Source organism: Alligator sinensis, unplaced genomic scaffold (assembly GCF_000455745.1).
Source record: "Alligator sinensis unplaced genomic scaffold, ASM45574v1 scaffold391_1, whole genome shotgun sequence".
In the NCBI taxonomy this organism is placed as follows: domain Eukaryota; kingdom Metazoa; phylum Chordata; order Crocodylia; family Alligatoridae; genus Alligator; species Alligator sinensis.
The window spans coordinates 3,440,046-3,456,177 of record NW_005841889.1 but is presented as its reverse complement, the minus strand read 5'-3'; the positions used below and the strand labels follow the sequence as shown (position 1 = coordinate 3,456,177).

At 45.8% G+C, this 16,132-nt stretch overlaps 1 protein-coding gene across 6 annotated transcripts in view; it reads right to left on the bottom strand.

The window, feature by feature from the left end:
• Positions 1–16,132, bottom strand: part of CARD19 (caspase recruitment domain family member 19) — a 58,005-nt gene that overhangs the window by 26,738 nt on the left and 15,135 nt on the right. For 2 of the 6 annotated variants that reach the window (XM_025197114.1, XM_025197115.1), the window contains exon 2: positions 12,988–13,277. The exons of the other annotated variants lie outside the window; for them this stretch is intronic. In XM_025197114.1, the coding sequence (XP_025052899.1) occupies positions 12,988–13,084 (97 nt within the window). In that variant the 5' untranslated portion in view covers positions 13,085–13,277. The remainder of the gene's footprint in view (positions 1–12,987; positions 13,278–16,132) is intronic. 6 annotated transcript variants of the gene reach the window in all.

Sequence of the window (16,132 nt, the reverse complement as noted above, 5' to 3'; positions counted from 1 at the left end):
CCCCTGCCACAAAGCATGAAGCCACGGCGAGGTGGGCAGGGCTGGCCTGCAGGCCCCAGCCAACAGCGAGGGGAGGGGAGCTGCTTACCCTCGTGGGGCCCGGGAAAACGGCCCTGTGTGGGAGGCCAAGCAGCGGCCGCTGGCACTGCCGGCCCGTGCCTGCCTCCTCACCTGCCCACTTCAAGCCAGCCCCGCTGCCCTGCCCTGTGCTACAGCAAGGCAGCGCCTGCTCCCCCTGGGCACTGGCCACCCGCGTGCAAGGCCCTGAGGGGGCCACTTCTCATGTGCTGCTGGGGACAGGAGGAGCCCGGCCGGGTCTGCACTGGCCAGCAGAAGCGGCAGTGGAGCAGTGTGCTGCTCAGCACGGGACGAGCCTGCACCAGTTAGTCCTGAGCGGCACACAACTCCGCCACCACTTCTGCTGGCCGGTGCAGCCCTGGCCGGCCTCCTCCCGTTGACGCTGGCTTCAGCTGCATGCTGCTTTTCCTGGCTGGTGCTGACCCGGTTCTGCCCAGGTGGGTCCTGCAGCACCATGTCAACCTGGGCATGGCACTAGCAGGCCAGGCAGGTGAGCCCCAGGTTAACCCCAGCCTGGCCCCACAGCTTCTCCAGCACCAGGTCAACCCGGTTGTAGCCAAGCGGCTCCTGCAGCACCACGTCAACCTGGGCATGCATGCCAAGTCAACCAGCACCATGTCAACCCCTGCAACTTCACTGGTGTCAAATGTCACATGACATCACTTCCTGATCTGATACCACTTCCTGTGATGTCTTTGAATATAGCTTGCTGGCCCACTGGGTGATAAAAAGTTTGTGATCCGGCCCCACATTCAAAAAGTTTGGACACCCCTGTTTAAGGACATAGGCAGACAAGGTTCTTTGGGTGAATCTGATATCTTTTATTAGACCAACTTAAATAGTTGGGAAACAATTATTAAGCAAGCTTTTGGGTTCAAAAACCCATTGTCAGGCTAAGGAAGTTTCAGCAGTTAGTATGTGCTCTTCCTGGATGGAATGAAAAGTAAAGAAGCCAGAGGCTGGTCTGGTATGCATACAAGACAGGTAGACTTTCACTGACTACCTCTCTTGTATGCATACCAGATCAGCCTGCAGAAAGCTTTAACCTGCTGCTCTTTGTGTAAGCATAGTGCTTGACATTTCTGTATCATAGGCTTTGTATTATCTCTCCTTTTTTATCACTAGTGCAGTATTAAAAAAGAACTGAAAAAGAGTCAGAAAAATCTCCCTGTGTGATCATAACTCAGTAACAGCTCTTCTAGTGCCAGAGTCACTTCCATTAACACAAAAAGGTTCATTGATATCACAGATGGTTTACAATTCTAAAGACACAACTGGATTTCCATTATACTATTATTTGTTCAACTCCAACTCAGCTCAGCTAGATGTACATAGGGCCTAGGCATGGCCAGGGAGATAGATACCTGTTAGCATGGCCATGCACAATAGATGAAGAGAGGCTAATGAACTGAAGCCTGGCACATCTGATTCTGCATCTTCAAAGGATTATTTTGCAAGAGGGCACAATAGAGGCAGAGACACAGGAGTTATATACTCAGGAACGATTAGGTTTGCAATGGACATCTCCAGATTCAGTTAAATTTAAACTAAAATGCTACCAAGAATTGCTATAATGACTAACAACAACAACTAGCAAAATAAAAATTAGGAAGTCTGAAACACCAAGTAATCTCACCCCTCTTTTTTTCTCCTTTCTTAGTGATTGCTGTATACCACACAGACAATACGCAGTAGTGTATTAAGAGTGAATCTACCAGTCAAATGAGGTCACATCAATGGAAGGTCACATTTAAGTTAAGATCACATTCTGAGCAGACTAAAATACTCCCTACCATCAGAGTCCTTATCAGTAAGTCACTAAACAATCACTATCCTCAGCCAGGGCTTTCTGCTGACATTTGAAAATCCCACATTTTGTGCAGCATAGATTATATTATGTGGTGTAAGCATCTCTGGGATCTCCAGAGCAGCTCTGCTTTCTCCTCCTCTAAGTAAAGGCAGACAGAAGATGTTTCAGATTGTGTTTCTAGGCTCTTTTGCTTCTGAGAACTCAGAACTCTCTGAGTGCGACTGAACTATCCTTACCAGAGATCAATGTTATCCCTAGCTCAGACTCATATATTTATGAAGGGATTTTGGTTGCTTTGTTTTTTGTCTGTGACGTGTGTCAAAAGGACCATTTTAAAATAGTGTCTGTAGTGGTAGTTTGTAGGGGTGTGCAAAGCTTTGGTCGCCGATTCAATTCAGAGAAGATTCGGTCCAATTCAGAGGCCGAATCACCGAATCTGAATTGAATCAGGAGACCAAAAAACCCCCTCTGAATCGATTCGGAAAAGATTCGGAAATTCAGAAGGCAGTCTTTCAGGGTAACAGAAACTGAGAAGAGGGAGGGAGAGCGGGGTGGGGAAAGACTGACATTTATAGCTGGCCAATGACTGTGATCTTTCCCTGAGTCCCCTTCCAATCACAGTGCTCTGGGGGAGAGACATAGAAACAGCATATAAGCTTCTGTCTGCAGCCTTTCTGTCCCTTTTGTGAGCTGCTTCTGTCTGAGCACTGGGAAGGCCCCCTGTTACAGGCTACCATCCCTGCTGTTTTTACCCTGTTGTGCCTTAACACACATACACAAAGTCATACATGTCACAAGATTTGCTTTTCAGCATTTTGAGGTGCAGTTTCCCAGAAAACCCTTGAAACTTGGCAGACCTCATGCTCTCAGAAGGGGCTACCGTCCCTGCTGTTTTCATCCATATCTGTCAAAAAATGACAAAATTATAGGTATTTCAGTGATTCCCCATTATAGTTTATGGCTGAATAAACAAATCTCTCTGACTCAGCGCCAAATCTTCCGAAGCAGATTCAGCTAAATTATTTCAGGACAGCAATCTGAATCAAATCACCGTCCTCCAAATCAAGAATTCAAATCGAATACTTCCCTATTCGCACAGGCTTAGTAGTTTGCTCCCTGTTCTCCCACTACTCTTCTACCTAGCCACGCTCCACACTCCCTTACAAATCCCTCTATTTTTTAGGTTGAGATTGGGCACAATATTTCAAACATGCTAGATAGGCATGATTCATTTAAATTCTAGTCATTAAAAGAATAATGCAGAAGTAGTGGCTGATCTCATTCCTGTCTCTTCAAGTGTTTTTCTGCTCCCACTATTCCTCTGGGAAAGCTCCACAAACACCACAAGGAAAACGACCCCATGAAGGCCCCAAGTTTTCTAGGGCAATGGGACACACCTGCTGAGACACAACTGAGCTCCACTTACTCCCCACAAGGAGTGACAAGCATGAATCTGGGAGATACAGGGTGTATCTACAGGAGATGCTTAATGCACAGCAGACTAATTCTACTGTGCATTAGCACATCATGGCAAAAGTCGTGCTAATGCGTAGTAGAATTAGTCTACTACACATTCGCATCACTAAAAAAAGTGCACTGGTTCTACTGTTCAGTAGCACCGGTTACTGCACATTGAGTTAATACCTATTATTACAGGTACTAAACACTATGCGCTGTAACAACCCCCCCATGCTTCCCGCCTCTGTTTGCAGCTGCATTTCCCTCCCTTTTCCTGCTTTTTCATGGGGACCAAGCTTTTTCAAGGGGACCTACCGAATCTACTGTTTCCATGAAAATTGTGAAATTGTTAATTTGGAATTTGGCAGGTCCCTACATATAACATTTATAATAGTTTAATAGTTTAAATGTAAGCCTTAAGCAGATAGACATGCACCCCTGTTAAAATGGTTCAAATTTATTTAGAATGGTTAAAAAAAATGTGTACCTGGAAAATCAAGTACTATTTTGAACCAGTTCACTGTGAACCAGTTAGTTCAGTGTTATGTGTGGACCCCAAATGTTCTGTGATGCACGTCTGGTCAGTCCTCCAGGCATCCCACACTGCATTGCTCCTCATCTCCCACCCCCCACATGCTGCTGCAACTGACCACTCTGTTATATACAGCCAGAACTCTCCTGCACCCCCCTCCCCCTTTTTTCTCTTTTTGTGGGCACTTTTAAAATCAATAAACAACCTTGCACTACTTTTCAGTGAAACCTATCTTTTAACAACTAGCTCAGTTGTGGAACCTCAGCCCCATGGATCCTCCATTCACCATACCACAAAGTCAGGCAAGTGCATTGCTGAATTCAGTCAGTTGTAGGCTTACTGAAGTTTATTAAACTCGTATTTAGGAAACAGTTGTGGAATCTCCACCCTTGGAGGTTTTTAAAACCTAGCTAGACAAAGCCTTTGCTGGGATGATCTGATTGGGGCTGGTCCTGTCTTGAGCAGGGGGTTGGACTAGATGACCTCCTGAGGTCCCTTCCAGCCCTAATTTTCTATGATTCTAAGGGAAAACAGAAAAGTGACAATGCCCCCAGCCACAGTTCAGACCCCTGTAGGACTCCCAAAGCATGGGAGCAAGCACTCCCTCACTCACCCACTACCAGGCAAACTCCCACCCCTTGGCATTACCCGAGCTATTTTAAATAGCTTTACAGCAGTTTCACTACTTAGTCCATGAAGGCTTTGATGCTTCTCCCCAGAAGAAAAGAACAATTTTTAAATTATAGATGCACAGAAAAAGAAATTAGTACTTACTTGTTACAAATTATGCAATATCTGCTCTAAACCTTACTCATGTGAGTGACCCTATCAAATTAGTGGGGCCAACTTGAGCGAGCAAAAGTTTAATACACTAAACTCTGTTTTTGTATACTTCCTCTTTGTTATAAACAGTGATCCAGGTTTTCCGTTTCCCTTTTACCCAAGAAAAGCATGGATTTTTTTATTTGAACAGAAAAACATGTGGCTTCTGCTCTTTTGCAAAGAGCTCTCTGGAGGCTGGCAGAGTTCCAGCCTGCAAGGGGCTGGGGGGAGCGGGAAGAGAGCATGCCTGCATGTACAGGCACATGGCCGCTAGGATAATGGCGGGGGGGGGGGGGGGGGGGGGGGAAGGAAGTTGAGCTGGGCTGGGGTTGCTGCCCAGCAGCGTAGTGCATGGGACTTAGGGCCCAGTGTCACAACGTGTGGCCATAGGGCCTCAGCAGGGAGAGGAACAGGGCCATGGGCAGCTTGCCCAGGGGGCGGACAGGTGGGGTGGCTCCCCATCGCTGTGCATGCTCCTGAAGGGGCAGGAGGGACCAGTGCCCACCAAATCTGTATGTGGGGTTGGGGCAGGCTGTCCACTGCAGGCTCTGGCTCCCCACCCTGCTGCTCTCCTCTGGGGCTTCCGCAGCCTGGCAGCAGGGCAGAGTGGGGTCAGGCAAGTAAGCTCACTGCAGCCACTGTGAGTCCTCCACTGCCCTGGAGAGGTGCCCCCTGCCCACACTGGAGCAGCAAGGGGCACAACCCCATGCTGCCCATGGGGGAGGGGGAGCTGAGCTCCCCGTTCAGGCTGCAGCAGCTGCTGCCTCCCGGGGGTGGCAGCTGGGGCTTGGGCACTACTGCGAGGGGCAGGGGTCTGCAGACCCAGGTCCCTGGCCATAGCCCTGGCAACTGGGGGCCCCTCCATCAGGCTGGGGAGGCAGGGGGATATGGGTAGAGGGCGAGGGGCACCAGCAGGGCTGGGGGGGAGGGGCTAGAGAGGGAAGTGAAAGGTACCAGCAGGGCCCAACAGACTGTGGGTGAGGAGTGAGGGGCACCAACAGGGCCAGGGGGCTGTGGGTGGGGAGTGAGAGGCCTGGACCTGAGTCCTGGTGAGCTAAGGGAACAGGGGGAGTTCTGATTTCCTATGATAAAAACTCAAAATCAAATACCAAAATGTATAGGTATTTAGAATTTATTTTACTATAGTGATTCCTTTTCCAAATCACTTTAAAATTGTAAAAGTATCAGTAAAAAGTTGTGTTCAATTGATACCGATATATATAGTGACATTTCATTTTAATTGCAGATTTGGGGGGGTTTATCATAGAATTTGCAAGTTTGTTTTTTTTTTAATCAGGGAAAACCAGGATCCCTGGTTATAACATTTAGGAAAATAACTTCCATGTTGATGGTATCTTTTGCCTGATGGGACTGTTTTGCCATGGCTGACCCCTGCCCGCACCAGCTCCTGGCGTTTTTAAAAAAAGCCCCAGTGCTCACCGGGTGCTGCCAGGCAGGGGCTTGATCCCTGCTGCTCTCCACTGCCCCATGCTGCATGGGGGGCTCTGCATGAGCCCTCTGCCCCCCCTCCACTCGCCCAGCCCCACCACAGGTGTCCCTCCTGCTGCGGCTTTGGCTCTTTAAGAAAAAGAAAAAAAAAAACGGAGAAAAGCCCAGGGACTCACCGCTCCTGCAGCAGCCTTGGAGCTTTGGGAGGTTCATGCAGAGCCCCCCACGTGGTGCGGGGCAGCAGGGGGAAGTGGGGATTGCCCCCCGCTGGCAGGAACAGTGAGTTGGGGGTTTTCTCGGATTTTTTTTTTCTTAAAGGGCCGGAGCCATGGTAGGCAGAGCAGCCATGGGGGGGCTGGGACAGGTGGGAGGTTGGGGGACTCATGGCAGAGCCCCCCCCATGCAGTGTGGGGCAGTGGGGATTGCCCCCCTGCCTGGCAGCACCGTGTCAGGGGGCGGGTATTTAACAAGTGCCAGGAGCTGGGGCGGGAGGGGCAGCCATTGCCTGGCCAGCCATTGCCTGGCTGGGGGGGGATGGGCCTGGCTGATTCGGTGATTTGGAGATTCAGCCGAATCAATTCGGGACAGTGATTTGAATCACCAAATCAAATCACTGTCCCCTGAATCGGCTGAATCCAAAGCAAATACTAGCAGCTTCACACAGGCCTAGTGGCAACAGGTTTAAACTGCATCAAACCTGATTTAGATTGAATCCAAGAAAGAAACGAACTTCTACCCTGTAAGAATATTAGGACAATAGACCAAGATGCCTAGGCTTAGAATTTTTCAAGAGGAGGCTGGGAAGGCACCTGTCTGGGATGGTTTAAGAAAAGTGCACAGTTCACTAGGGTGCCCCAGGGGAGGACAAGAAGCAATAGCCATAAACTGTTAGAGGATGCTTTCAGGGTGGATGTCAGGAAGAACTTTTTTTTGGTAAGGGTGACCAGAATCTGAAGCAGACTTCCCAAGGAGGTGGTACAGTCCCCAACCTTGTAAGTCTTCAAGAGGAGACTGGTCAGTCACCTTGCTGGGTTCATTTGATCTCAGCAGTATTCCTGCCCAGAGTGGGGGCGTTGGACTCAATAATCTTTTGAGGTCCCTTCCAGCCCTTAATTTCTATGAGTCATTTATGCAGGGGTTGTACTAGAACAAGGGTGAGCAACATTTTGAAAAGAGGAACTGCTTTAACAGATGTTAGCTCCAAGTGCAAGTTGCTTTCAGCCTGTTCCACATTGCCGGAGCCATAACTGCAAGTTGTCACTCCCCTCATCCCGCAGTGCTGTCACTTCCACTTTTCCTCACTGCTCCAGCAAAGCCTCCCATTGCAAAAACACCATAGCCTCCACCCCCCAACCCCCAAGTTCCATAGGCTAGATAAAATGGCTCTGAAGGCTGGATTTGGCCTGTAAACCATCAGTTGCAAACCCCTGAAGCAGATGACCTCTATGATCCCTTCAACCCCTATGGTTCTATCTTTGGTTAAACATTATTTCAGTGTAGTGATTGAGAGAAGAGTCAAACAAAGACTGATATTTTTCTTAAACCAAATTAAAACATGTTATAGAGCAGACACAAAGAATAATCAGGAATTGTCTTTAGTAGTTATAAACCGAGAGTGACCAAGATCCAGTTTGTGAAGCTATGTCATCCAGTATGCATGGCTCCCCATGGATCCAAAAATTGGTGAGGGGAAAGCAGTGAATACATTAATTTACAAGCAATTAATGATGCTGCTGCTCATCCCACTACCAAATTTTCAGACTCATAGAGAGCCCTGCAGACCAGATGATCATAAGGTCATCTAGTCCAGCCCCCTGCTCAAGGCACTATCATCTTGGACTAAAGCAACTCAGCCAAGTGTCTGTCTAACCTTCTCTTGAAAGCTTCCAAGGATGGAGATTCCACAACTTCTCTAGGTAACATGTTTCAATGCCTGACCACCCTCATAGTCAGAAAGTTCCTCCTAATCTCCAATCTAAATTTCCTCTACTGCAGCTTGAGGCTGCTGCTCCTACTTCTATCCCCTACAGTCATAGAGAAAAACCTATCTCTACCTGCAGTATAATCACACTTCAGGTATTTGAAGACTGTTACCAAATACCCCTCAGCCTTCTCTTCTCCAAGCTAAATAACCCTAGTTCCTTCACCCTTTGTCTCCCAGGCTCCTAATAATTTTTGTTGCTCTGTGGAGCCCCATGTGCCAGAACAGGGCCATAGACTGGCCCTGGTCCACTCAACTAGCCTGTGGGCTTGGATAAGCTGGTCACCACTGCTGTAAACAATGGGGATGAAAACAAAGTAATTTAATTTCAAGCTATTGATTTGTGCACAGGGATCACACAACACACTTCAAACAGGCCCCTGACAACAAGTTGTGCCATCCCCAACATCTGAAGGCCATATGTACACATTCAATGCATGTTACATTTCTAGCTAGAATCTGAATCTTGGGCAAAGAAGAAAAAAAATTAAAAGTACATTTCCAAAAATATAATTAAGACAGATCAGAGAGAAGAGAGATATCATCAGGTGTTTGTTTCCACTAGCTCCTAAAATAAAGAAAAATGCATGTCAGTTGCTATACACTAACAAAGGAATCAATGGCCCTTTACAGTGCATCATGCTCATAATTTTTAGCCTTCAGGCAAAACATTCTTTCCACCATAACTTTTCACACAATGGCAAATATCTATTCCTCTTTCAAAACAGGCAATTATATTTCTAACAACAACAGCTGTATTTCTGCACTTGAGGCACAGCTGGGACCCAGAGCCCTGCAGAGTCTCTTGGGGACCCCCACAGCTAGAAGCCCCCTCAGCAAAGCAATGGGTGCCTGCTTCTTACCAATGCAAGGGAAGCCCAGGACTGGGTTCCCCCTACACTGGCAATAAGACACAATTGGATCTAATGTACAATCCCACAATTGCACCTTCTGCCATCCACATGTGGCATTCAATCATGCCTTTATCTGCATATCTAGAGGGGGCCCCTGGGTCAAACTGTTCTCTTCTGCATGGCCTGCAAGAAGGATGTCACGATGGGGAGAAGGAGATGATTCCAAAGTACCCCTTGGCAGTGTTCTTGCAAAATTGTTCTATTATGGGAACATGAGCTGAACTACTAGGATTTTTTGTTCTCCAAACCTGCACGCCGTAGGGGATTTACAGGATATCAGAGCTATATAGCTCACACCAGCACATCCTTCTTCTCCTGTGATACTATATTTTGAGGAGCTGAGCATGTCCTTTGAGATGCTAGGATCCTCAGCTCCCATTAATACAAATAGGAAATGAGAGCACTCAGTACCTTAGTGCAGTACTGCGCAACTGGAAGCCTGTGAGAGGTTACAACTGTGGCCCCCACACTATGCCCAACAGACTCTCTCCACATTGTCCCAACTGCAATGGTAGCTGGAGTCTTCAGCGTCCCTTTCTCCCTCGGGTTTTGCTGCCTGGCCCTGCCCAAAGATGGTACGGCAGTGCCCACAGCACAACTCAAGAAGCTGAGTGACAGCCTTGGGGCATGCTAGTGCGTGGTACAATAGGGTGGGGGAGCATACAGTATAGTGGTGTAAAGGGAGTGCAGAGAAGTGCTAAGGGTGAAGAGGGCCTGTGCAGGCATGCAGTGTAGAGGGAGGTGAAGCAGGTGTTGACCTAGCATGCAGCTGGGACTCTGTGGCTCACCACTTGTTTGGGGACAGATGGCAGGATTTAGTCAAGTTCAGAATAAAAGTCTTTTGTCTTGTCATCTCCATCAAGAGTCAGGGCATATGCACTGATGACTATTGTCTGTCTGTTGGTCAGCTGAACACAAAAGGCCATGAGCCGCTCTTTGATGCCAACTGGACATTCTGGCATCTGAGGAAAAATCTTGCTCTTGATAGACATATCCACAGCACTGGTTTTGCTACCTTTTTCATCTTTTCCTTCTTCCCAAAAGAAGGCGTAGCCTCCACCATGCTCTGTGAGCTACCCCTTTTCTGCATGTTTAGTCTCACTAAGTGCAGAAATGTCTCTACCAAATCATACAAGTTCTCTGGCCACAAATGTGGTCCTTCACTCCCGTCAGTCACTGTTAGGATTGTCCATCATAGTACGGACATTCCAGGTTGCAAACTTCATGATTTGGTTTGCACTGCAAATATAGAGTTCCCACTGGATGCCATCTTCCAGTCAGGTGAAATAAGACAGACCTTTTGGGTCACTTTTTCTAGCCCCCTCCCAATACGATCATGATTGTACCTGCCAAATTGCATACCTGTCTCAGTTTCAAGTCCGTTACCCTCATGTAGGTCAGTTACAAGGAGCTTCCACTAATCACTAGCACCTGTACCCCATCACCCCTCACTGTAGGATGCCATAGGACTTGCTATTGAGGGAAGACATCTACATGTGTTTTCTTCTCATGGGGATGCTGATGGCACATCAGCAACCACTCAGTACTTCAAAGGAAGGAAGCCTTTATGCAATGTCTACGAAAACCTAGGCAACCAAAGGTTTCTAGTCTGCTGCAGCCTTCATCTATCTCTGCAGCCAACATGAAGTGTTCTTGCCTCATTTGCTTGCTCCACCATTGAAGACTCTTATTTTCATTTGTTGAATACTATTCATCTGGAAACCTCGCTCTCAACCTTGCCAACATTGGTAACCCTGCCAGGAGTACAAAACTTCAGGCAGTATCACTCTCAAGGTCATTGATAGTGCACAACCATAGTAACATCAAGGTTACAATCATGGGAGTTAAAAAAATTAGTGAGAAAACCTACATTTCCACATCTCCAACTTTTCAATGCTGCTCTTGATATCCTATGTGGCCTTGCAACTCTGATTTTTCATTTCAAGGACATACATTACTTCTTTCTTAATTATCCATTTGACCAGAATCTGTTTGATTTACCAGAATTACTCTGCATCCCTGCCTTGGATTATCTTCTACCCGTGAGTCAGATTTTGTCCCTTCTTGTTATAGGTGAGAGTTTGAAATGGCTATGTGGGGGATTCCTTTGCTTAACAAATGTCTGTGAATGCAGGGGACCAGATTTGATGGCCCAGGAAGCCCCTTCCATGTTCTTACCATATTTGCTCAAATAGAAAATAACCCTCATTATAAGATGACACCCCCAATAATTAGATTCTATATATGGAAAATTTATAAATTTGTTATAATTCTCCAGATATAGAATTATTGGAGGTTTCCCTTGAATTTGTTAGTCCAAAGCCAAAAGTCTCATGGTTTACCATGTAGTTCATTCAGCTGGACCCTGGCAGTGACAACAGCATTTCAAGCCATGGTGACCCTACAGCTCAGCACTGCTCGGTATATGTATATACTGCAGATACCCCCCAACAAAGGAGGGATGTTAATTAGCCCCGCCCCCCAATTCAAACTGGAACTGGTTTTCCTAGTCACAAGTCCTGGGATCCTCCAAAACTGTATATGGAGATGAGGCACAGGGCAACCTGGTCTGGCACCATCTCAGAGTGTGAGGCCACACTAATCATATGTGACAGGCTGAGAGAGGAGGCAACAGAGGGAATTGGGGCAAGCTCATTGGGGCCGTTTGGTGATGTCTGCCAGCTATTTAAGGCTGTTGAAAAAAAACAGGAATAATTGAAAATGGGAAAGAAAGGTGCAGCTCATCTGTTGTAATGAAGCAGCTAAAATATATTCAATGTAGTGGCTCACCATGATTTGAAAAAAGAGTTAGTGCTGAGGGAGACTCAGTGCAATGGGCACTACCACCAAAGCTGACCCAAGCAGGGTGCGGAGCCCAGGGCAAATCAGCCCATGCAGGGCCCTCCCCTGCTCCAATCTGGGCCCTGGATCTGAAGAAGCTGCCGCTGCCATGGGTGGCGGCGGCATTGTTGGCAGGGGGTGGTGAGTGGCTGGATGTGGAGCTGCTGCTGCTCCGCTCCGTTCCGTGGGGCCCCACAAAGCACAGTATGTTTGCCTCACATAGGCCATATTTTATAGTCATGCTCAGCTGGCTGCCTAAATCATCTTTTTAGTTGGTTCCCATTACTGAGAACATGCTGCTTTTGACAGCAGTTAAATGACAGACAATGTATTTAGTGAGGTTTCCTTGTATACAAATGTAAGACTAGGGGCTTCCCCCACTCCCATGTTCATTGGAGGAAAAAACCTTGTCTTATATATGATTAAATATGGTATTAGCCTCAAAATAATTGTTCCACTTGTCCTTTATCTTTCCTGTCTCTGTCAGTATCTTGTCTTCCTTGTCTTATGCACTGCACTTCCCCAAGGTCTCTGATTTGCCCCTCCTGATCCCTTACCAGTCAGTCAGTCAGCGGACATCTTTTTCACCTTCCTTTGTTTATGGTCTATTACACAAATCTTACAAAGCTTGGTCTTGGGTTCTGCCATTCCTTTCTTGGCCTCTTTCTCAGATATTTTAATTTCTTTTCAATCTCTGCCTTTCTGCCATACTTTGGATTTCCCCTGGCCAGCGCCTGTATCTCATTGTATCACCACCACAGCTTTGTCTGAATACATGGCTCCTGGTGAAAGATGCCACAACCTCTTTTGAGCATTTTTTAATGCATTCAGACATATCTTCCCACAATTCCCGGTAACTTTTTCCTTCCTTAACCTTTTCAGAATTCTGTATTTGAACTCTTAGCTGTTTTTCTCTTACAGATTCCACCATTTGATTGAATTGGTCTTCAGCTATTCTGCGTCCATACATATATTTCCATAACTACCAATCTGTACTGTTTGGTAAGATGCTCTCCAGAAATAGCCCTACAGTCCTTTTACTTCTTTCCCCGCCCCAAGTCATTATGAGACCAGGAAATAGTCAGTCAGATACACACTGTACCTTCACTTTCATAGGATTTAATTGTCTTCTTCCCCTGCTTGTCCTGCCTAAACAGGGTTGCTGCTGCAGATCCTGACTCTCCACTGGCTTCAAGCATATGTATCTTTTTCTTCCAACTCCTTCCCTTTCATGTCGCTCTCCATCTCATCTTCAGTCTTCCTCTTCCCCTTCTCCCTGGTAGTGCCATTCCCCTTCTCCCTGGTAGTGCCATTCTGGTAACTTCTTTTCCCACATATTCTTCTGGACTTCTCTGAACATGCCCATTCCAACGTAGGATTTAATATGTCCATCTTTCTTAATGAAGAAGTTATTCACAATAGCAAAATAATTCACTCCTACCACCTGATAGTCTCATCTTCATCATTCTTAACACAAAACCCATGTATACCCTGGTAGCAACTACAAATGTCCCAATCCCTCCCACATGGCCATTAAGGTCTACTCCAATGACAACCCTCTCATTCTTAGTAAACCTTTGCAGCATGCTACTGATCACCTCCCAGAACTTGACCTTTTTTGTTTTATTAGTCAGGTTGGAGTGCAAATGCACTACTAGAAGTCTGTGTACAGATATGTACAGAGGCTCAACAACACAACTTGGAAATGCGCCTAATGTTAGATACACTCATTAAGGCCATTCAGAAGGATGCCCCCTGATGCACGTGTTCACAGATGGTGAGGTCTTGATTTGAGAAAGCAGAAAACAGGCAGAACAACTTGGAAAGGTGAAGCCACATGCTGAAATGCATAGTCTACATATCAGGAGGGAAAAAAGTATATGCCAGGGGCAATAATGAGGAATGCACACCTGTGGCATAAGACAGCCAGTATATAATTATCTGGCACGATTTTAAGTATCTGTGGTCCAGCACACAACAAAGTGGAGAAAGAGAGGAGTAAATTAAGAATAGTACAAACAAACCAGACAAGATGGAGGGAAGTAAATGGAGTGTTTCTGGGATAGGAAGATACCAATTCATCTAAAGATAAAATCTACAAGACAGTGACAAGGCCACTGCTATCATATAGATCACAGTAGTAGGCAATGCAGAGACAATTGTCCAAGCCATGGATGACACAGATGAGGATGCTAAGGTCAGTAAGAAAGATCATATAAGAACTGAACAACAGGCCAAAGTGACATAAAGGAGAAATTAGGCAGGGACGGACAGAGATAGTTGAGGTAAATAACCAGATAGCTGAAGACTCTGTGTGAAAGATAGTTCAGGCACTGAAAACTGGGGAGAGGCAAAGACCCCAGAAGTGGCATGAATGTGTAATGTGACAGGCAGCATTTCAGAAGAGAAGGTGATAGACAGGAGTTTAAGGAGAATGAAGGCATAACAACAGAGGATACCTAGTGGGAAACACACCTGGAAGAAGCAGATAAGATGAGGTGCATATTACATACCCCCAAATAACTCAGAAATCTTCCTTCTCTTTAATAATACGCAAACACCAATTCACTAGATTTTAATGATAACCACTATACCTAATGATCCCTAAAACACTTATTCTAAATCTCCTCCAATTATTACTGTAATAAAGTGCTTAGTAAATTACATAATCTCTTTAAACAAGCAATTAGAAATTAAAGGCATGTGGTTAACCATAAGCATACAACGATGCAAGCCCTTCACTACTCTTCCTCGGGATAAAGCTGAAAAAATCCTGTCTAAGGATGAAAAATGAATTTTTGTTCTCATTTAATCCTTGACCTTTCTGCTTAGATTTCTGAGCTTTTATTTAAAAAAAAAAAAAAAAGTAGACATCTGTCCACATCAAATGGTCTGAAACTACCGAAGTTATCAGCCAAACAACTGACAGATTCTCATTTAAGTTTCCTGCAGCAAAACTACTAATCAATCTTTACCTGAAATAACAATTTAAACATTAAAGTTGTTTGGAATGGCACTAAAAATAATATAAAAGCATTTGATCCTTAAATGTGGTATCTATTGTTATACATGTGTTATCAGTTCCAGAGCCCTCATATCAAGGACACAATGATTATTTATCCCCATCAAGGAAACAGGAAGTGTTTTGATGTGCACCCTCAGTGGGTCAAGGACTCAGATTGGATTGGCACAGATATGCTGAAAAGACTAATTATGCTAAGCAATAAAAATCAGAGTGTAACATTAACAGGCTCGCAGAAGTCTCCTGTCTACATACTTACCAGTTCCTGGCTGGTTTCTGTGGGATTACACAAGTGCTATACTGTACAGTACAGAAACCCTAACCTTGACCGCTATATTGACTGCTTCAGGGAAAGAATGAACAATGAAATAATCTGCAACACACGCCACCACAACAACCTCTCTCTACCAGAGAAAAAGGCCATAGAATCTCTAAGATCTAACCACCAAATAGTAATAAAACCAGCAGATAAAGGAGGAGCCATAGTCATCCTAAACCGTGAGGATTACATAAAGGAAGCCAAGAGACACCTCTCTGACACCACCTACTACAAAGAACTACAAGAAGATCCTACTCCCCTTTTCACCAAAAAACTCAACAATACCATCAAATCATTTCCATCAAGACTACAAGAAAAACTACAGACCTTGATCCCCCCGCTACCTAACCTGGGGACTTTTTACATGCTCCCTAAAATCCACAAACAAGGGAACCCTGGCAGACCTATCATATCCAACCATGGGACCCTAACTGAGGAAATATCAGGTTTTGTTGAATCCATCCTAAAACCACTTGTCACCCACAGAGCAAGTTTTGTCCAAGACACCACAGACTTGCTACGGAAACTTAAAAACATAGCCCACCTTCCCAGCAACACCCTCCTAGCCACCATGGACGTTACCAGCTTATACACCAACATCCCACACCAGGATGGCATCCATGCCTGCCTTACATATCTACAGGAACAAGATTACAACCCAGAATACAGACCCAAAGATATCACTGAGCTTATACACTTCATCCTCACACACAACAATTTCACTTTTAATAATCAACACTTCCTCCAGATGATGGGAACAGCTATGGGCACTAAAATGGCCCCACAGTATGCCAACCTTTTTATGAGCCACCTGGAAGAAGACTTCCTCAAGAACTGCACCATCAAACCCTTGCTGTACTTACGATATATCAATGACATCTTCATCATTTGGAGTGAGAACCTGCA